The 23570-nt window shown below is 37.8% G+C and overlaps 1 protein-coding gene across 5 annotated transcripts in view; it reads left to right on the top strand.

The window, feature by feature from the left end:
- Positions 1-23570, top strand: part of LOC114684978 (adhesion G protein-coupled receptor E4-like) — a 67752-nt gene that overhangs the window by 30385 nt on the left and 13797 nt on the right. For 3 of the 5 annotated variants that reach the window (XM_028859532.2, XM_037197937.1, XM_037197936.1), the window contains exons 4-12: positions 782-904; positions 6564-6716; positions 8615-8830; positions 9910-9950; positions 10454-10589; positions 11516-11617; positions 14535-14719; positions 18568-18735; positions 20874-21077. In XM_028859532.2, coding sequence (XP_028715365.1) covers positions 782-904; positions 6564-6716; positions 8615-8830; positions 9910-9950; positions 10454-10589; positions 11516-11617; positions 14535-14719; positions 18568-18735; positions 20874-21077 — 1328 coding nt within the window. The remainder of the gene's footprint in view (positions 1-781; positions 905-6563; positions 6717-8614; positions 8831-9909; positions 9951-10453; positions 10590-11515; positions 11618-14534; positions 14720-18567; positions 18736-20873; positions 21078-23570) is intronic. The other 2 variants (XM_037197939.1, XM_037197938.1) reach the window with 2 other exon arrangements.

Genomic DNA, 23570 nt, shown 5'->3' with positions numbered 1-23570 from the left:
CATTGTTTACATCACTTATCTGAACAACTACATATGAGATTGCATTTGATGCTCCTGATATCACTATGATAAGATACCATAATTATGAAGAAGACAAAATCCACACATGATAATTGGTTCCCCAGAAGAGAGCTGAAAGATGCTAGCTTCTGCTCTTGCACTAAACTTGTGTCATTTCTGGCATTTTGATACATGTTTTGAACTCAGGTCATCATACTTACAGATCAATATTACTTTAGGGCATATTTAAACAGGCAACCGAGGCATCTCCACAGCTCTTGAAGCTGAGTCTTCTGTAGACCCATTCCTGTCAGTCATTGATATAAGGAGCCACTACTGATGGGAAGGCATTACTAACTTGTCCTCTGGTGATGAATGAAGACTTGATGGCTAAAGAAAGTTCCTAGGGAAGGAAAAGTAAGGCCTCCTAATTGAAATTTTACCGTTTGGAAAATAGATATTTATATAAGAATATGGCGGGGCTGGAGAAATGGCTCAGAGATTAAGAGCACTGACTGACTTTCCAGAGGTCCTAATTTAATTCCCAGCAACCACATGGTGGCTCACAACCATCTGTAATGAGATCTGGTGCCCTCTTCTGGCCTGCGGTCATATATGCTGTATACATAATAAATAAATAAAACTTAAAAAAATATTTAAAAAAAAAGAATATGGCCATGGGAAGTCATTGTGAGCATTTATATCAAACAGTGGGATGGATACAAAGAAATCCCTCAAAAGACATGAGACAATGCATAAATGTACTGTGTGTTCCCTGCAGCATCCTGCCCTCAATGCCATGAAAATGCCTCCTGCTACAACAGCACTCATTGTATTTGTAAAGATGGATTCTGGACAGGACCTGATAACAGAATAATTATTGAGCCCCATGTGAAATGTGAAGGTAAAGGAGTCTGTGTTCATTTGCTTCTCATTATTGTGATTAACACTGTAGGCAACCTGGGAAGGAAAGGGTTTCTTTCATCCTACACTTCGAGGTAACATTCTATTACAGACAGAAGCCAGGAACTCAAGGCAGGAAACCGGATATAGAAACTGAAACAGAAACCATGGAGGTGTGCTGCTTACTTGATTGCTCTTAGAGGCTTACATAATGTAGCAATTTGAATGAGAATGTTCTCCATAGGCTCATACATTTAACTGCTGTGTTCCAGTTGGTGGAAATATTTGGAAAGATTAGGAGGTGTGGGCTTGTTGAAGAAGGTGTGGCACTGGGGGGTGGGAGCTTTGAGGTTTTAAAGCTCATGACCCTCCCAGTTAGCTATGGATCAACTGAGATGTAATCTCCCAATTACTGCTTTAGCACCATGTGTGCTTGTCAACTGCCATGCTTCATGTCATGATAAGCCCCCATCAAATGCTTTCTTTCATAAGTTGCCTTTTTCATAATGTCTCTTCACAAAAATACAACAATCTATGAAAGCATTTTTTCAACTGAGGTCCCTTTTTCAAAAAGAGCCTTCATTGTGCCATGTTGACAAAAAAACAAAAACAAAAAACAACAACAAAAAACAAAGAGCATAAAGTTTTAGTTTAATTGTTATTGAAAATTCTTATGACCCTTGATCAAACATTGATAGATCATGCAGATTTCAGAGATCTTTAGAAGAATCATTGACAATGTAAAGGTATTAACCAAGTGTGCTTGTGTTATACTCTTTGGACAGACAAGGACCATGTGACTCTTTGGATCAAGAAATCTTTGATCTGTAGCCCTCTTTGTTTCATTTTCCTTGTGACAAAATACCCTGAAATAAGCAACTTTGAGAAGTAATAGTTTGTCTTAGCTCAATATACCAGATTATAGTCCATCACTATAGGAAAATCAAGGTGGAGGAAACATTAAACAGCTATTCACAGCCACAATCATGAACAGAGGAAGAATGAATGATTTAAGGCCAGATATGAGGCAGCTGTCTCCTTTTTCACTCAGTCTTTGGCCCAGCTCAAGAAATGGTTCTGTTCACATTCAGGGTAGAAGGTCATCCCACAGCAATTAACTCAATAAAATGAATCCTTTAGAGGCATGCCCACAAGCTAACAGAATCTACAATATTCCTCATTGAGAATCCCTTCCCAGACAATTCTACCTTCTGTCATGCTGACAATTAAAACTAATAATCACAACTCTAGTTCTAGAGTTGCATCAATTTGACAATTAACACTAATCATTAAACAGTCTCCTCTCTTAAACTTCAACTTTGGTCTGCCAGCAGTGAAAATGGATGTTCACAAAAACTGGTCATGTTATTATGGGAAGAAATCAGAATTTTGGGAGAACCTGCTGAGATTTCTAAGTTCTTATGTCCTAGAACCTCGAATTGGACCAGGAACATATGGGCAGTGGGAACAAGAGAGTTATTTATAAAGAAAAAAATCAGTAATATTCCTAAAGATAGAAGTAGATTGGTAACCTTAGAAAAGTCAGAAGTTGACACTTTTTTTTTGTTATCAACATCAGTTCTGGTCCTTTGTAGATCATTTACATCACATCTACTTTCTCTGAGAATTTCTTAAGCTTTTCTTGGCCCTCACCCTATTTTATTAAATGTATCCCTGCTAGAAAGATAATTGCAGTCTTTAAGCCAAATCTATTCCTTGATATATAAGTATTGATGCCTCTCTCTCTTTCCACCTGTCTCTTGAGACAGTATGAGCATTGTGTCAGAAAAGCTTTAAGTAGTATTCTCTTTCAACATTACCCTTATCCATTTCTTCTTTTTTGTTTTTTGTTTTTCGAGACAGGGTTTCTCTGTGTAGCTTTGCACCTTTCCTGGAACTCACTTGGTAGCCCAGGCTGGCCTTGAACTCACAGAGATCTGCCTGCCTCTGCCTCCCGAGTGCTGGGATTAAAGTGGCGCACACCTTTAATCCCTTATCCATTTCTAATAGTGAGCTCCTTTATCCTGAATTTATTCTTCTATTAGGTAAATTTTGTTAATGTGATAAACACCATGACCAAAAGTAACATACAGAAGAAACAGTTTGGTTTGGTTTATGGTTCCAGGAAAGGAGTCTACAATGATGGGAATAAGCATGGCATCAGGTATTTGTATAAACAGATGACATGACTGCTTCATCGTATGGTTACAGGGGAAGGTTTTTTTTTTTTTTTTGGAGATATATGAGATAGAGAATAGCCAGAGACATCTGGAAGGGTCCAAAGTGGAGAGAGAAAGAAAATTTAACATGGCCAGAAGACTGGACATGGACATGGCTATCTGCAGGAGAGGGGAGATTAGCAGGGGATGGAGAATAGAGAAAACACAGTGAGAGGAGCAAAACAGAGAGAGAGGAGGGCAGGGCTGCAAGGAGAATGAGTAGCTGGGGGATATCCAATGAGCGGGAGGGAGATTAGAGTAGGGGAGGAGGTAAGAAGGGCTAGGATGCTAGCATGAACTTTGAAATGTATATCAAGTATTTGTGATACTGAGGGGGCCTAGAGGACAGCATGAGTTTTGATATGGTAACAGGTACTACAAGTAGCCAGCCATATGTCCCTTTTATTTAAACTGTTATATTTGATACCTTGGCTGTCATAGGTTCATGGGCATCTTGTGTGACAAAACGCATTTAGACCAACTTTAAATATTCCCCTAGTCCCTTATAGTCTATACAATGCTCAAAAGTCCAAAGTTAAAATTCTATTCTGAGACTCAATGGTCTCTTAACTGTGACCATTGTAAAACCGAAGCACAAATTGTAGGCTTCATACATGCGATGGCACAGAGCATACATTACTTTCCAAAGGGGAGTAGTGGGGACATAGTGAGGAAAGGTCACACAAAGCATATGAAACACAACAGGGTAAATCTCAAATGCTGAAGCTCTATGTCTGGTATCTGGGTCATTAGCTGATAAGGACTTAGATGGCTCTGCTCCTCTGGGCTTGCTGCCTCAACATAGTTCTCTCTTTCTTGAGCTGGTTCTACTCCTTGCGTTAAGTTCTTCTTGGCAGGTATCTCATAGCTCTGGCAACTCCAACACTTGAGATCTCCACTGCAATACAGGTTTCACTTTTACAAATCCACACAGTAGGCTCTCATGGCCTTCTCTCATGAATGCATGCCCTGGCCCACTTTGCCTTCCCCCAGGAGGTCCCAGAATCCACAGAAAGAGTCCAAAACACCCTCATTCTTGCACTGTTCATGCCTCCAAAGCTGATAACTTGGTGACAAAAGTGCCAAGTTCTGCTGCCATTCAGGATGGGTCCTTGCCTCCTTGGATCAGATTTGCAACGTAGTTGCTATGCATTCTCACAAAAAAGCTCTTTAGGTCTTCTTTTTTCTCATTTCAGTAGCTGATTGTAGTCTTGTCCTCAGGGCTCCTTTTCATTGTTCCAGTGCAGAGCAAGAGGTCTAACCTTGAGGTTCTAACCTCCAACAATCACAGCCTCTTTGGGGGCATTGATAAACTTTCTAGGATTCTTTTCTCTCTACAGTGAATACTTTAAGTTTCTTTCTGCCCTGCTTTCCTTATAGAAGTGAGTGAGATAATCAGTAATAACCAGGCACAGACTCAGAACTGCGCTGCCTGGAAATGTCCTCTGATGAGTAAATTAGTCAATTATTTTTAAGTTTAGATGTGTACCAATGATCAGAAAAAGGGCAGAAAACATCTAGATTCTTTACTGAAGTATAACACAAGTAGCCTCTAATCCAGGGACTAACAGAGAACTTATTTCTCTCTGAGATCTCTCCTCTGCCTCAGACCTCTAATGTCCTCACTACTCCTTGTGCTATTGTGTTTTGAGATCCTTCAATAACAGCTAATAAAGCTCTGCTTATAGAGCCAACCAGGTTTCTAGTCCAGACTTCCAAAGTCTTCCACTTTCCTCAAAAGGACAGCATGGTCAAGACAATCACAGCAATAACTCCACTTCATAGTATCAACTTCATTTTCTGTTTTATATTATGTATATTGGTGTTTATCTGCATGCATGTCTGTGTGTCATCTTCATGTGGTACCCATGGAGGCTGGAAGGAGGTAAGAGGTCCACTCCACTGGAACTGAAGTTACAGATGGTTAAAAGTTGCCATTTGGATTCTGGGAATTGTACTTGGGTCCTCTTCAAGAGTAGCCAGTGCTCTTAAACACTGATCTATCTCTTCAGCCCCTCAACTTCTGTGTTAATTATACTTTTGTTGCTGTTATAAATGACATAACCAAAAGCAATGCATGGAATAAAATGCTTGTTTTGGCTTATGGTTCCAGGGACAAAGTCTATAATGTCCCAAAGTCCAGGGAAAGCCATAGCATGAAGCAGTCAGAGATGATATATCACATCTCAAATACACACAGGAATCAGAAGGATCCAGGAGAAAGTGGGACAATGCCATAAATACTTGAAGACTGACCTCAGTGTTATTCTTATTCAAATAGCCTTCTTAAACAGTGCTACCAACAGAGAGTAATTATTCAAATATTTGAGCCTGTAGGGAATATTTATTATTTAAACCACTACCATTCCCTTGTTGCTGGGTGTATGCTTTGAGTCAATTTGACAAACTACATGAATCAGCCTTAAAGAAGCTACTCAATCCTTACTTTGGAGGTGTATCACAGTATTGGAGAAATTACTGCCACCATCACCTTGCCCTAAAATCCATTTCTCAGCTTTTAATCTATTCCACTATTCATTTTTTTCATTCATTTACTAGTACCTCATCACTATTCTGAGTATTATATAGGATACTTCAACGTCTGGAAGGTTGCTGCTGCCCACCTCATAGTTCTCTGGGTATTATTGCTTGGGCGTGTTACTCTGTAAAGCACATGTGTGTTTTTTATTGATATTTGTGATAATTAATCTTCACTGTCAACTTGACTGTATTTGGAATAACACCTGTGGGCATTTCTGTAAGGATCTTTCCAGTGAGTCTTCAATGAGGAAGGGTGATGTACCCTGAATGTGAATGACAGGACTCCATAGACTTGAATTCCAGACTAAATGAAAAGGCAACAAAGAGAAAAATCAGCTTAGTACCAGTATTCATCTCTCTCTGAAGCCTGGTTACTTATGCAGTGTGACCAACTATACCTGTAGCTATGTCTTCCTTTTATCAATGACTGTTTCCCACACTTACATCACAAGTCAAAATAAGCCATTACTTTCTTAAATTGCTTTTGGTATGTATTTGGAGACATAATAAAAACAGTTTCTGAAGGAGAATTGCATTACATTTATAAATTAATTCAAGGAGAACTGTCATCTTTATCATATTGATTTATCCTAACAAAGAACAAAGGTTATTGTTTGGTAAATTTACAAATGAAATATAGCAGTAGAAACTCTACAGGCAGCCGGGCGGTGGTGGCGCACGCCTTTAATCCCAGCACTCGGGAGGCAGAGCCAGGCGGATCTCTGTGAGTTCGAGGCCAACCTGGGCTACCAAGTGAGTTCCAGGAAAGGCGCAAAGCTACACAGAGAAACCCTGTCTCGAAAAACCAAAAAAAAAAAAAAAAAAAAAAAAAAAAAAAAAAAAAAAAAAAAAAGAAACTCTACAGGCAAGAGAAAGCAAGTGATTTTTCTTCATTTGCAGATATTAATGAGTGTCTATTGGATGTGCTGCTGTGCAAGGATGTGTCATATTGTAAAAATAAAATTGGAACTTACACATGCAGCTGTATAATAAAATACCCTATCTTCAACTGGGTAGCTCGCATTATTGATATTGATGATCCTAATTGTTACGGTAAGTCTATACATACATTTTTTCCATTATGCAAGGGCAGGTGGGTGGATATAGCTTATAACAGCTATGCTACAATTGGCTGGAATATTAGAGTTATTTTTATATCTTCATCCCTTTGCTGTATTTGACATTTTACAATGCAATGCCAACTAGTCCATGGGATCAAATAAATATTTCCAAATAAAAACCTTCCAAATTTGTCTCCAATACAGGTCTCTTCCCTTGTTCTACAAATGGACAGCTCTGATTTTCTTCACAACTTCACAGCTTCTTTATCTGGAAATAATACCAAATTCAGTTCACATGTCAATCTGTATTCACAGTAAACCCCTTGAGTTCATGCTAATATTCCCAAGCCTTTCTTCGTGTGCAACTTCTTTCTACAGCAATGATAAATCAGCTTCTCAAGATTCACAATATATTTTACTGCTCAGGTCACACAGAATATCATGCTTTAAATAATGCTGCATGAAGAGGCAGTGCTTTCATTTACAAATTGATTTTAGTGAACAATTTAAAAAATTATATTTTTTTTCATGCAAGAACTTTTGATGTTTCCCCTTCTCAAATTCCTCTAGGTCCATGTCAGGTCCAAGTCACCTGATAGAGCAACATCTTTGTGAAATCTCTGAACACCATCTTATAAGAGCCAATTAGCTGGACATCAAATGATGCCTCTTTTTTTTTGGATTCTTTTTTTTAAATTTTATAATTTAATTTAATTTTACATATCTTTGAAGGCAAAGACTCCCCTGGGGATTGAGTTCAACCTGGTAGATTCAGTCCAGGCAGGTCCAGTCCCCTCCTCCCAGGCTGAGCCAAGTGTCCCTGTATAAGCCCCAAGTTCCAAACAGCCAGCTCACTCACTGAGGACAGGTTCCGGTCCCACTGCCTGGATGCCTCCCAAACAGATCAAGCTAATCAACTGTCTCACTTATCCAGAGGGCCTGATCCAGTTGGGGGTGCCTCAGCTATTGGTAGAAGAAATAGATTCATCAGTCAAAGAAACAAATGACACCTCTTTAATGCCTATTTTCTTCAGCAATGACTGCCCTTCTTCTAGTGTGTTTCAATCAATATTGTTAATGAGGCCTTACCTGCTGATGAACAGATGTCACCAACAGCTTCTCTATGACATCCCATTAAAGACTTTTTTTGACTTTCAGATTATGCATTCTTTGTCTCATGGATAGATATGAAATAATAATAATAATAATAATAATAAATTTTTAGCTTTCCTAGCACTCAGACTGATCACATCCACCAGTCTCTTCTATAGCCTCATTAGCAAGGTTATAAAATATCTTTTATATTTTATTTGTTTATTTAAAAGACTTCCCTAATCCATGTGAGATGATTATCATTGTTTTTTATTCTCAGTTATTAATAAAAATATTGTCTGGCTGTGATTATCATTGTTTTTCATTCTCAGCAATTAATACAAGTGTTGTCTAACTGTAAATTGTGTATTTCTCTTCCTTTCTATTTCAAGTCAAATCTGGTACTATCTTCTCTAATTTTATCTTGCTATCTTTCACTTATTACTTTATTTTTTCTATGAGTCCAAAGTTTTGGATCCCAGGTAGGGTTCTTTACCACAGATTTAATTTATAGTCTCTTACTTTTTAATCCAGCCAGGTCTAGGGAATAGCCAATACCTACATCTTATATTCCCACTTTTCTGCTTTCCCTGCCAAATCAAGAGACTAATGCAATACTCTTTCTCAGTGTGATTCCTCTCTTATCTGCCAAGCTCTTTCTGGGAAGAGACCTGAACTTAGTTGCATGTCTTTATGCACACAACAAAGGTCAAGCAATGGATGCCACAGATTGCTTATGACCTCCTCCCACATATGCTAATTTCAAGGATTGTAATATGTTTTCTACTCCATCATCAGGTTGGTTGGCTTTCCTACAATACCTTGATGGACTCCAATCATCAATGATGCCTGCCACTACATACCAAGTAGAAGATGGCCACTCTGTGATTCCTTCCACGGACACTCCACTCTCAGGCAGCTTACCCTCAGTTGCATATCCTATCTTACATCACAGGGAGCATGCCACCACCACTACAGCAAGAAGGCACATTATGCCTTACTATTTGAGGAAAGGTAGCCATATTGGGATTGCCTCTGCAGACATCCATCATCACAAACACCAGACACTGCTACATGTCCTACAATCCAATACAGGGGCCACACTGCTGTTGCTTTCAAAAATCATCTCTGGTTTTGTTGATGCCATATGACTTTTCATGGATGATATGAATAAGTTATTCACCAATGATTCTACCCACATCTAACTTACTGAGCCAGTGAGTTTTCTAGAATTACTTACAAGACTGTCATTGAGTGGTTACTAATAGGAGCTATTTCAAAAAGCCCACACAACAGAGATTACAACTCTCCACAGATATGGAGCTCCCTGAATGCATTTTTAAAGCAATTCATCTGATCTAACTAGAGAATCTTCTCTCCTCAGCAATTGTTACTGCTTATATAACCAAGGGAAGAGGGGCTTGAGAATATTCTAAGTTTCATAAACTTCTTTGAGGCTTTTGAATTTTGTTTACTTACTGAGTTTTAATGGGTCTTATCCAGAAGAGCAGGTTTCAATTCAGAGGACATAGCTGCACAACAAAGATACTATTTCCCTTCTAAAATCCTAACATAGTAAAAGCATGTCTAAGATCCAATGTAAAAATACATCACAATAGTAGCAAGGGCTTGGGAATGATAAAAGATTTGGTAAGAAGTAGGAAATGATACAAAAGGAAAACAGCATGGTATATGAACAAAGACCATTTACATATGTATTATGATAGAAGATATAACTTAAAATTCAGCTGTAGGGTACATTTTCAACTTCTTTTTTAATGTTTTTATTTATTTTTGAGAATTTATTTTGAAAATACATTTTTAAGAACTTATCTTGAGAATACATTTTTATCATGTTTTTCCCTCTCCTACAACTTCTCTTTGATCCTTTCCTCTCATTATACATGCAACTATATGTTCTTTCTCTCTTAAAAAATTCCAATGCCAACTAAATAAACAGCAACAAAAACAACAATAAGAACATGGATGGGCTGCAGAGCAACCAGGAAAATATCCAGCATGAGGGTGATTGGAAAATAATTGTGAAGATGTGGTGTTTTCCATATCTGATTTAAGTGTGGCTTTTTTTTCAGTGAACAATGGGAAGAAAATAGGAACACAAGCAGATATTTGGGTGAGTGGAGCAATATCTTGGTTTGGAAATCATCTAGTTTGTCTTGCTGTGTAATTCTCTTACATAAGCCCTACCGATACTCATTCTTATTATAGAGTACTTCTTATTCATAGTCTATTTTGTCCTCTGCCCCAGGTAAACCTGGAAATATATGCATAGTAGTTTTTGTTGTCATGATATGGGGAGCTGTTATACCTACAACTAACTTATAAAATATCTGTGACTGTGACATATCTCACCCTTCTAACATGTCCAAGACAACCTTCTACCACTGGGAATTAACTACAATAATATGTCCATGGAAATTGAGAAAATTTGGGGTGGATTTATAGTATTTTATCTTTCAGTCAAAGACTTTCATAAAATGTCAATAATGTATCACTCATCCCATAGCACAATGGCTAATGTTGTTAGCTTCTGGCACCAGGCAGCAAAACTTGGTCACATTCCTTGTTCTTTAAGTTTTGATAAGAATCTATATAATTGGCTATATTTTTGGAAAGGGAGAGTGGAGTGAACGTGAATCCAAAAAGAACTTTGCAAAAAGAGCTACCATGGTACTTCACCAAGTGGAACGCCACATATTGGATGAATACTCAGGTGTACCAACAAAGGGTGAAAATTCTACACTGGGTATAGGTAAGAAATATCAAGTTGATTTATTATAGCATCATAATAATGATTGGGTCCTGGTATACTCATGGCCTATGAGGAATAGAATTTGTTATTTCCCAGAACTGAAGACTTGATATATGAAACAACCACATGAGTAGCACTCTCCCCACACATGGGAGAGTTAAGGATGAGTTATCACATTTCATCACTATGACAGAATAGCTGAGTAAATCCACTTCAAGCATAGAAGGTTCACCTGACAGTGGGTGAGCATGGTTGGGTTACAGCTTTTCATTTGGCTCTTTTGAGAAAGCCAACATGATGTGGGGCCATGTGCAGTGAGACAGAATATCATGGTTCTACCAAAATACTGTGCAGAAGGCAGAAAGAACAAACAAGGGCCAAGATGTACTTTTCAAAAGCAAACCCACAGTGGCTTATCTCCTCCAACTTACCCACTAGTTTTTAGAATCTTACAAAAATACCATCAATCTGTGAATCCAGTTATAAATAAATAAACTGATGATGTTAGAGGCCTTAAATAGAATCCCCAAAGACCTGGATAATGAGGCCCATAACATATTGTAGGATATTTATACAATTCCTACTTGTACCAAGTGTGTATAGTACATGCTTTTTTTGAAAAATGCCCAAAAGGGGAAGGGTATCCAATCCTCTTTGCAATCTGGCTTCTTACATATGATAATATTGATGTAGCTCTGTCTGGCCCATATTCTTCTGTCACATAAAACAACTGATTAACTTAACTCTCAAGATCCAATCAGTCACCTGTCAATAGATACCAACTGAGGACAAAGCCTTCAGCATGTGGGTCTTATCAGGAGACATTTCACAATCAAATGGTTAACAACTAGTAATAGTATTAACTATTATTATTGTTGTTGTTATTGTTATAATTGTGAAAGAACTTAATTTCTCATTATATTCAGTGTATGAAACGAAGAGTTGCAACAGTATGATTCTTCTGGAAGCTGGAAATAACACGATGGAGATTGACTGCACTAGTGCTCTCAAAGAAAACAAGAGTAGAGGTACTGTGTTTAAAATAAGCATATTCTCCTTCTTAGTGACTGGGCAGAGATGGCTCAGAGGTTAAGTGCACTGACTGCTCTTCCATAGGTCCTGAGTTCAATTTCTAGCAACCACATAGTGGCTCACAATCATCTATAATGGTATCAGATGCCCTCTTAAGGCATGTAGGCATACATGCACACAGAGCACTCATACCTAAAAAAAATACATAATAAATAAATCAATAAAAAGAATTTAAAAATCAACTCATTGTTATAACTTTATCTTCCTTGGATTTAGAGATGTCAATTAGTAATGATGATGCGTTCACTCACAGTTTCCCAGGGAGAGGAATTCTAACAGCAGGTAGAAAAGATCTTCCTTGACTACTCATTAGGCATACCCCAGAGCCAAAGTTGAGGGGCTCTTATAAGGGCAGCATATTTTGCAGCATACACTGAAGTAAGAGCAGAATTGTACTGCTGTCCTTTCTGACAAAGTGCAGGCTTGTCAAATTTCAGTATGATAGTCTATCATCTTAAAATTCAACAGTGCCAGGAAATCATTGCCTTGCCCACTGTTGCTTTTCAGATTTGATTTATAAAGACTTTATTTTTATTAAAGCAGTTACTCAGTTGCTTTCTATCCTGGCAAACTCATTCTTTTAAAAGACAATATGACAAATACTGTAGGATTGGGGCTCTTTGTCATAACTATTGAACTTTTCTGAGTTTTTTTTTTTTTTTGTAAATGCAGGCATAGATGATGGGCTGATAAAGGGCCATGTCTGCATCAGTCAAACTTCCCATGCAAAGACAGAGAGCAGGCTGGGTTTGACATCACCCTCAATAAATGTCTGAATAAAGAAGGGAGGGATGGGGTGGAGAATGAAGAAAGAAAAGATGGAAATGCATATAAAGAATTTCATATAGAAAGATCTGGTAATCTTGAAAGAGAGGGCACTTCTGCTGTATTACTCCACAAATTTCTAATACTCCTGCCTCATCACTACTAATTGAAATCTGTAAATCCAAGGAAGATAAAGTTATAAAGATGAGTTGATTTTTTAAATTCTTTTTATTAATTTTATTTATTTATGTATTTTTTTAGGTATGAGTGCTCTGTCTGCATGTATGCCTACATGCCATAGAGGGCATCTGATTCCATTATAGATGGTTGTGAGCCACCATGTGATTGCTAGAAATTGAACTCAGGACCTCTGGAAGAGCAGTCAGTGCACTTAACCTCTGAGCCATCTCTCCAGCCCCCAATGAGTTGATTTTTAAAAGTGTAGTAAATAATAACAGAGGTGGTGATTGATTTTAGTCTAAAACAGGAGGTGTGTCTGAGGCTGCCCAAAGAACATTGATCTCTGCTTTGGCATGATTGGGATGGGGACCTACTGCTTTGTTTTATATTTAGAAAAACATTCACCAACAATTCTAATTTCCCTGTACACTGATTCACATCCTAAAAGGGGTACATCAAATGTAGGCTCATCTATTTCAGTGATGGAATGCTGTTCTGAGTTGAACCTCCCAACATTCAATAGATAGACCCATCTTTAATTTTCTACTGGAAGCTCTAACACCACTATAGGAGTTAGTACTTGACTAGACAAATGGTTTTCAGCATATTTTTTTTGTCATAATCAGGTGAGTATCAATAGAAACTAGTTTAATATTTACAGTGTTAGACAGTTTTATTCTGGGGGTAATAAAGCAGTTCACTATCTAGAATGTCTTTACTATAAACCTGTACAACTTTCTTTAATTTTACATCAAATCAAAAAGCAAGATTTTATAATATAGTAAAATCTACACCCTATAAAATAACAAGAACACATGGATAATTTGAGTTTATGTATGTAACATAGAAATTAACTCCTAATTCCATGAAAATAATGAGGGATAAGAAAAGAGAGATAAAAGAGAAAGAAAAAAGATGAGGGAAAGAGGAAGGTATAAAGAGGAAAGGAAGGTATATAGAGATAGAGAAGAGTGGAGAGTGAGTGAGGATGAATAATTAGATAACTTTGAGGGAACTTGAAGTATAAGGTGGTAATGCATTTTTCCTCAGTCTGATTGTCCTTTGGATCACAGGTAATTGCAAACTGTGTTTTACACACACACACACACACACACACACACACACACACACACACACACACACACACATGTGCATATATATATCATATACAGTGATTTTATATACACATATATTGTCTTAGTTAGGTCTCTAATGCCATGATGAACCACCATGACCAAAAGCAACTTGAGGAAGAAAGGATTTGTTTCACTTACATTTCAAGTAACAGCTCATCATCGAGAGAAGTCAAAGCAGGAACTCAAACAGGGAAGGAACATGGAGGCAGGAGCTGATGCAGAGTTTAAGGAGGGTGCTGCTTACTGACTTCCTTCCTACAGCCTGCTCAACCTGCTTTCTTATAGCTCCTAGAGCTATCAGCCCAAGGATGCCACCATCCATCATTAGCTGGGCCCTCCAACATCAATCATTAATTAAGAAAATGCCCTACAGGCTTGTTTACAATCTGTCTTATGGAGGCATTTTCTCATTTGAGGGTCCCTCCTTTTCAATTATTGTAGCTTGTGTCAAGTTGACATAATACTAGCTAACACAGTGTGTCCTCTCCCTTCCTCCCTCTCTCTCTATCCCTTTCTGTCTCAGTCTCTCTCTCTCTCTCTCTCTCTCTCTCTCTCTCTCTCTCTCTCTCTCTCTCTCTCTCTCTCTCTTTCTGTATTCATTTGTGTCTATCTGTGTGTAAAATTCCATGCCTAACAGTACTTACAGTATGTTATACATGCAATTTAAGGGATACCCATCAGTAATTGTACTAAACACATTATGTTTACTTTACAGTCCACATGTAAGACATTTGTGTATCAATCTTTTGTATTATATCTTTTTTCCCCTCAGATGAGACTGCAGTTGCTCTTATTGCATATCAGTCCCTTGGGAAGTTTCTAAACGAATCCTTTTTTAGTAACAATGAAGGAATACAGAAAGTAAAATTAAACTCTCTTATTGTGAGTGGTGCCATTCGTTCAGAAGTCAAACCTGTCCTGTCTGAACCTGTACTCCTGACTTTACAAAATACTCAGGTGAGCTTACTCTCAAAAAATCCTTTAAAAACAACTTTAAAGTTTATTTTTATTTTATGTGCATGAGTGTTTTGCTTTCACGGACATCTGTGCACAAGAGCATATAGTGCCCACAGAAGACAGAGTATAAGATCTCCTATAACTAGACTTCCTGACAGTTATGGGACACAATGTGGATGTTGGGTATAGAAATTGGGTCCTCTGTAAGAGCAGTTAATTCTCTTAAGTACTGAGATAATATCCCTTTTGTGAAGTGTTTAAAGGGGCAGGTGGTCTAATCAAATTTCTAAAAAGAGACAAGATCTAACTGTGATCATTGTAAAATAAGAGAAATTACAAAATGTTGAGAAACTTCAATCCTGTGTAACTTCATTACTGTTATTATTTGTATTTTCATATCAACAGTCAATCAACCTTGGTTAAGAAAGCAGTCCACAGGCCCTAATCTTCCACTGTGGAAGTATTCGATCAAAGAAGATGTTTTCACATGCCTCTAGATTCAAATGGGTACTTCAAAGCCTTTGGTCACACAGATAGCCCTATTTAAATTCATTGGCAGTTCAAACAAAACAAGAGACATTAATGTTGGAAAAGGAATTATGAAGAGCTAGGGTCACCAGGGCTGTGAGTGAGATTAAAGAGTGAGAGGGGACACACTAATAAGAGTACACTTTACATACATATGGAATTGTGAAGAGGACATTCAATATCAGTTACACAATTTTTAAAATTTCAAGTGTGTATATTGATGGGAATGCAGAAAATAGAGAGTCATTGAAAAACGTAGTTGGGAATATATAGCCAGTAGGGAAAATTATATGGAGCCTATCAAAAAATGAGAGAGGAAACTACAATGGAATCCATCAATCCCCCTGTTGCATATATCCAAAGGATAGAAACCAAGGTTTTGGAAAGAGACTGTACTTTCATAATTCCAGTAACATTAGTCACAGTAACCAAGACTTGGAGGGAAAATACTTAATCCATCCAGGGCAGGATATGTAAATAACATATAATAAATATTATAAAATATGATGTTGCTTTGGGTTATATAATTTCAAATGGTCAGATCTGAAAATAATCATAGGAGTAATGACACTATATAGACTGAGCAGGTTGTGTTTAGGAAAATATATATACATATATGTGTGACATAACATCGATTAATGGAAAAAAGAAGCCAAGAATTTGAAAGAGAGCAAGGAAGGGTAAGTGGGAGTATTTGGAGGGAGGAAAGAGAAAGGAGACATATTAGTCAGAGTTCTTTAAAAGAACTGAAATAATAGAATGACAGAAAGGCTAAGGATCCATTAGTTCCATTAGTTGTTTAGCCCATGAGACCAGATGTCTCAGCAATTCCAGTTTGGTGATTGAGTCCCAGTGATGTCCTAGAGAGCTGCTGGTCTTCAGTCTACTTTAGAATCCTGAAGAAGTAATATGCTAACACCAGTGAAAGAATGCTTCAGCATCGGGATAGATGAACTTGCCAGAGAGACTGAGGGTAAACAGGCAAAAAAAAAAAAAAAAAAAAAAAAAAAAAAAAAAAAGCAGTACCTCTTTCTTCCATGTCTTTTTATGTGGGTTGCAGCAAGAAGGAGTAGATGAGATTTAGGAGGGTGTCTTCTGACCTCAAATGAACTAGATTTAGGGTGGATCCTCAGACCTTAAATAATACAATGAAGAAAAACCCCTGATATATATGCCCAGATGCTTGGGTTTTAGTCAAATACAGATGTAGTCAACACAGGGAAAACAATGTAATTACAATTCCAAAAACAAAACTAGTAATAAAACAACAACAAGAAATAACATTGCCTTTCAGTGTCTCAACTGAAGGTCAAGTCTGATAAACCTTTTATGATCTCACTCAAACTGAAAAGCTAAACAGTAGAATTCTTAGTTTCTGTATAATAGAGCCTACTAAGGGATAGATTTTGTGGAAAAACCAGGAAACATGGGCTATAAAAACAAACTTTAAGTTATAACATTTTGGAGACTTAATGTGACTTAACAATAATAGGAGTGAATCTTGAGATGATTAAATACTTTTATTAATAGAAATTAATTATAAATAATTTGGGATAAATAATGACGTTTCATACATTTATATAATGTATTAAAATTACATTCTTCCCTTCATGTTAATGTATTTCGGTCCTTCTGTTGTGTGACACATTTCCTAAAGAAATGAGCATAAATGTGTATTTACTCCAGATATGGAACCCTCAAGACAGCAAAGTAATCATACCACAAAATTCCAATTTAGTGAAGAAATGAAATTGTTAGGGTAAAAGTGAGTGGCTACTCATCAGAGCACAGATGTCTAGAAGACAGGTTCTTCACAAAAGGACCAACCCAGTGTGGGTGAGGTCCTTTTCATGAAACCTGGAAGCTCTGAGATCTCTACATGTCTTGTAGGCAGCTCTAAAGGTCAAAAAGTCTTCTTTCCTCAGCAATCCTCAAAGTTTATATAACCTTAAGGAAGGATGGGGCCTTGTGAATCAGGAATTTCCTGAGACTTCTGAGATATACACTTCCTGAATCTCAAGGATTGAATGATTCAGCTCAGAAGAAATTAGTGTAAAATATACTCACTGTATATCATTTTTTTTCAATTAAAATACAGTTGCCTCATTTCCCTTCTCTTTCCTCCCTTCAAAACACTCTCATACACCCCACCTTTGCTCTTTCTCATATTCCTGGTCTCTTTTTTTTAATTGTTACTATTGCATACATATATTTAAAATAGTGTATTTTTTCAAGATAATCACTGAAATTATATGCTTATTAGCTTAGTTCTTATCTTAGTTAGGGTTTCGATTGTTGGATACTTTCATAGCACTGTTCATCACTGAAGGAAATCAGGACAGGAATGCAAACAGGACAGGATCCTGGAAGCAGGAGCTGATGCACAGGCTATGGATGAGTGTTGCTTATTGGCTTGCATCCATATGGCTTGGTCAGCCTGCATTCTTATAGAACCCAGGACTACCAGTCCAGGGATAGCACTACCCACTATGAACTGGGCTCTCTCCCATTGATGACTAATTGGAAAAATGCATTACAGCTCAATCTCATGGAGGCATTTCCTCAATTGAAGCTCCTTCCTCTCTCTGATGACTAGCTGTGTCAAGTTGACACACAAAACCAGCCAGTACAGCTTTTGTATTCCATTCATAAATCTGTGAATGCACCCTGTACTTTAAATATATACATTTTACTTTGTGAATTATTTGGCACTTCAAAAAAGCTGAGAATGAAGTGCTAAGTCACATATATACTTCCATAAAGGGAAACTATTATGCTGAAACCTATGTAGGCAATGGGGCCATGGGAATTGTTGAGCATGTTGAGAGTCAAAGGTAGGAAAGAGGGACTAGCCTTTTCCAGGGGGAGCCTGGAGCAGAAAGAGGGACTCAAAAAAGACACTTGACATTTCTCTTCAAGTAGTGATCTCTCACTACAGTCCCTCATTTGTTTTGTCAGTGACAAGAAACTGGTAAGTCCATTCTATGTCAGTGCACAGGGCACTGAGATATGCATAAAGACAGAGAATAAATGATGAAACAAAAATCTATGTGAGATGAGAGGATGTGAAATGTCCCCACATATGTTTTCCTCAATCCAGTGTGTGTCAGATTAATCTAAGTGGAGAAGTTAAAATGTAGAGGTGTAGCAAAGATAGAAGGATCAGGAAAGGTGAGGGATGAGAAAGATTAGAGAGAAACATTAGAAGGGAAATCATTAAATCACATATGCAACCCAATGTCACATATCCTAATTAAAGATAAAGAAAAGTTGGAATTATGAAACAAAAATCATGTTCCTTCATACTGTTTTCTTTGCAGCCCATTGACCCAAGAGCAGAACATCTCTGTGTCCATTGGAAAGGATCAGAGGAAGGAGGCAGCTGGTCCACTAAGGGCTGTTCTCATATGTACACCAATGACTCCTACACCATTTGCAAGTGTTTCCAGCTGTCCAGCTTTGCTGTGCTCATGGCTCTATCCCTCGAGGTATCAAATCTCACAGGTCTCAGCAATAAACATGATATTACTTCAATATATATCTATAAAAGATATCCAGAAAGAATAAGTTAATTGTAGGTTTGATGAGAGATGATTCCAAGAAACACCCTTAATAACAGTTAAGTGTGAACTTGTTGCCACCTCTGTTGTCTCATTGAAGCTGCATTGAAAGATTGATTGCCAAGGTTTAATCAACTGAACTGACTGACTAGGAATGTGTTCTCTTTCCTCTTCCTCACTGACTCTTACATGGACATCCCCCCTGAAGATACATGCTTGGTCAAAGATGCTGACCATCCAAGAAAGAGGAGGGCCATGCTTCTGTCAAATGTTTTGTTAGTTACTTTGCTGTTACTGTGATAAAATTTTGTGACTGAAAGCAATATAAAGAGGGTTCATTTGGCCATCTGGTTCCAAAGGGATGGTGTGCATCATGGCATTGAAAGTGTGGCATCACATCAGAAGCAGGAAGCAGAGAGGTCACACTTTGTCCACAGATAGGAAGCAGAGAAAGCAAAAGAGAAGGGGAAATGGTGCACAGTTATAAACCTTCAACACCTCCCCAGAGTGACATATACCCTTTGGAAAGAGAGTGTCTCTTAAAGGCTCTGTAACTTCTCCAATGTACACCACCAACTGGGGAATCAATTTTGAAGTACACAAATCGATGGGGACATTTCACTTCTGAACCCCTACAAAGTTGCATGGGTAGCTTCTCTCCCCTGATAGAATTTCCAAACAAATGCCCAAGAAATACCAGTAGTGGATTGTGGAGATGAAATGGGAATAGTATGCATGCCAACGCATAGAGTATTTACAAGTTAATTGCTACTTTGGGTGTATGTGTCTCATAGTACCCTTGGAAAATGCTTGGAATCAGTGCAGAACATTCAGTTCAGAGTTATCATAATTGAAGGATGGTGGATCTTGGGTATGACACATGATCTTTCTTCAGTAATTTTATTTCAGCTGTGTCCAGTGGTAGCATGTTATGAAAATTTCATAGTAACTAAAAAATAAAATCATGACTCAAGTCATTTTAAGAAATACAGTTGTAGAAACATCAGGTGGGTGGGTTAAGCAAAGCTGGGGAAATTCTGACTCTTCCATAAGTGTGTCTGGATTAAGCACAACCCAGCAAGGAAAACCCTCATATGTTGGGAAGTAAGGTCAGCAGACCCCAAAGTAGTAGGTTCCAAGGGGATCTGGAATTAAAGGCATTACTTCACTTGCAAAACAGTTATATCTAAATTTTCCTGGCTGAACCAAACTAAGGCAAGTAGCTATCATCAAATACTTAGCATGGCCCCCTAGAATTTTAAATGTCAAATGAGTCTGAGATAACTTAAGTTGAAAGAAAGTCACCTAATGGCTTCCTATTAACATGAAATAACAAAATTATCAAAGCTCCTACTTCATAGGAAATAAAAATACTTATTCTAGGGCCAAGTATCAGTGACAATGACCCAGAAAACAAATTCAGATTACTCTAAATACCAGGTTTTTATAGTAAGAGAACAAAGAAAATAGTGGATGAAGTCAATTCGAACACAATTGTGGAACACCAGATAGGTGGGTCACAGTAAGCTTGGAAATCTGGTACAGCCTCAGAGGCTGAAGACATTTTGAGTCTTTTGGTTGGTAAAGGTTAGGGGTTTGCTTGTGTATTTCAAAAGGATTTACAGAATATACATAAGGATGCTATGTGGCACGCTGGTGGTAATAGATGCTATCACAAGGCTAAAAACAACCACCATATTATTACCGCTATTCTGCAATGTTCCAGTTCTCCACAGTCACAGGTTTCAGTCAGTAAGTCAGCCTTGTCAGATGTTTAACACTTGTGGCTGTGAGTATCTAATTTAAATTTGCACTCCCCTGTTTCACTTTATCCCCTGTTTATTAACTATTTTACTATTCAATGTCCATCATGCTGTTTACTTCCACATTCATGTTTCATTTAGTTACTATTTACTAAGTGAATAACATGTGCTAAGCACTAATCTCAACTGTAATGGTACAACAGATAATGTGACATGACAAGGCCCCAGACTTCCTAATGCTGATGTTCATGATGACTGTAGTGTATACGTGGAGACTCTGATGTATTCTTCTGTGGCTTGTAGGAGGACTCTGTGCTTTCTGCACTCTCTGTGATCACCTACGTGGGACTGAGTCTTTCTCTATTGTGCCTATTCCTGGCGGTTGTCACCTTTCTCTTGTGCCAGCCCATACAGAATACAAGCACTCCACTCCACCTACAGCTCTCCATCTGCCTCTTCCTGGCTGATCTCCTCTTCCTCACAGGCATCAACAGAACTGAGCCTAAGGTTAGTTACTTCATTGTCCTAATAAGTCATAGCCATCTTGTCTGGAGCAAGCATAAAGAGAGGGATTCATCAGTAGAGATGTCTAAAGGAAATGCAGAATGGAAATTTCAGCTCTCTTTGTGTGTAGAATTGAAAAAAATTGTATATTTGATTATTTTAAAACTGAAAGCATTCCTAACAGCAGTGTTACCTGACAATGTTCTTGGTGTATGTGGTATCTGTGTGTCTGTGTGTAGTGCATGAACATGTACAGGTATGAGCAGTTATGTGTATGAATGTAGCTGTCAGAGCAGGGTGTCAGGTATCTATCTCTATTGTGTCCTCTTTATTGCCTTGAGACACAGTTTCTCATTGAATCAGGAGCTTGCTATTTTAGCTAGGGTGGCTGACCAGAGAGTTTTTGAGATGTATCTATCTCCCCCACCTCATAGTGTTGAAGTTGTAGGCACCTACAGCCATGCAAAACTTTTATGTGGTTGTTGGGGATTTGAACTCATGTTCACGTTTGCAAAGCAAGTGCTTTTACTCACTGAGTCATCCCCCAAGCCATAGCTAAGTTTCATAACATTTGTCAATAGAAGTAAACAAATACATTTGAAGTATGCCAATTCTTCACCTACATGGTAAAGACATCTCTGTTATCATCTATACACGGCTTCAAAGTCACCCTGACTTGATCATCCCATGCTGTGTATACATGTTGAAATGCTATAACATACCACAGGACCTTGTTAAATTAATAGGCATCCATTAAAATAATAATGCACGGTCTTGTTTCTGTAGTCAGCTACTTGGGAAGCTACAGGAGGATTGTGAGTCAGAGGTCAGCCCTGGCAATGTGGTAAGACTCTAGCTCAAAATAAATAATTAAAAACACAGAAAATTGGTGGGCTCATTAAGAAGAGATTGCTACACTGGGCTCACCACTCATCAATAGTTCATTGTTGATATTGTTAGTGGTTTCTGTATAGAAGGACAAGGGTTTCCTTCTCACTGTCTCTGTTCCTCTGTCACAGACTGATGTATAAAAGGAAGTATTCCCAGAAGTGGCCCTTTGAACTTTGAATTCCTAGTTGCTAGAGGAAGCTAGGAACATCTGTCTATTAGGAAATCTATGGTCTTCAGTAAGGTGCTTTGCATCACTAAATGAACAGAGGCCAGATCAAGCTAATTAGCATATGCATTCTCTCTAAAGATTATCATCTTGTGTGGTGAGAATACTTGAAATCTACCCTTGGCAGTTTCTGAATGCTGTGTATGATGCAAACTGATAGAGAAGTTACCTCACATGTTAAAGACTCTGCAAAAACAACCAAACCCCAAATTAAATATACATGAACAACAAGAAAACCCAGAAAATAAAATACAAGATAAAACACTTACATGTTTTATCTGTCTCCACTTACATGGTAATGATAAAATTTCCTTGTTAAAGAAATGTTTTGTTTCATATGTTATTCATTTTTTATTTATTATCCTTATATATTTTGTTAATATTTTCCCATAAAGAGGAGGATATTTTCATGTTTCCTTTTGTAAATGATATTTGGCAGTTTTTGATATTAGAATCTGACTTCATAGAGTGATCAGGGAAGTAATTTTACAGTACAAGCTGCAAAGTATTTGTGATACTTATGGATCACTGTGGTGGTATTGTGTTCCCCAAAATATTGTGTACCCTAATAAACTTATCTGGGGTCAGAGACAGAACAGCCACTAGATACAAAGGCTAGAAAATGGTGGCACTAATGCCTTTAATCCTAGCATTCCAGAAGCAGAAATCCATGTGTTCAAGGATAGAGCTAAGCATGGTGACTCACACCTTTAATCCCAGAAAGCAAGCCTTTAATCCCAGGGAGTGATGGTAGAAAGCAGAAAGGTATAAAGGCGTGAGGACCAGAAACTAGCAGCATTTGACTGGTTAAGCTTTTAGGCTTTGAGTAGCAGTTCAGCTGAGATCCATTGGGATGAGGACACAGAGGCTTCCAGCCTGAGGAAACAGCATCAGCTGAGGAACTGACAAGGTGAGGTGGCTGTGACTTGTTCTGTCTCTCTGATCTTCCAGCATTCACCCCAATACCTGGCTTCAGATTTGTTTTTATTAATAAGACCTTCTAAGATTCCTGCTACAGATCACAAGCAGGCATGTATTTTAAAGCTCAATTTCCTAATATTTATTTCTATTATCATCTTATTTATGTTGTGTAAACTTGGGTGTCCATCTACTGAAAGTGATGAAATCTCATCCTGAGAGAACATTTATTGTATTATGCAGCACTAATAAACAGTAAATGTTGTTCTCGGAGGGCTCATTATCATTTTCTTTAAACATGGATCTTGCAACAAAGAGTTGATGATGAACTTTTTTTTTTTTTTTTTTTTTTGCCTTTTATCTAAGACACATTCAGCTAGGAAGGAAAATAAAACCAATATGGAAAGAGTGTCAATGAATGGTTGCTTTCAAGAAAGTACCCAGCATAACAATTGCAAGTA

This window comes from Peromyscus leucopus, chromosome 22 (genome assembly GCF_004664715.2).
Source record: "Peromyscus leucopus breed LL Stock chromosome 22, UCI_PerLeu_2.1, whole genome shotgun sequence".
NCBI lineage: Eukaryota > Metazoa > Chordata > Mammalia > Rodentia > Cricetidae > Peromyscus > Peromyscus leucopus.
The sequence above is the reverse complement of the archived record's forward strand: the minus strand, read 5'-3'. Positions and strand labels throughout refer to the sequence as shown.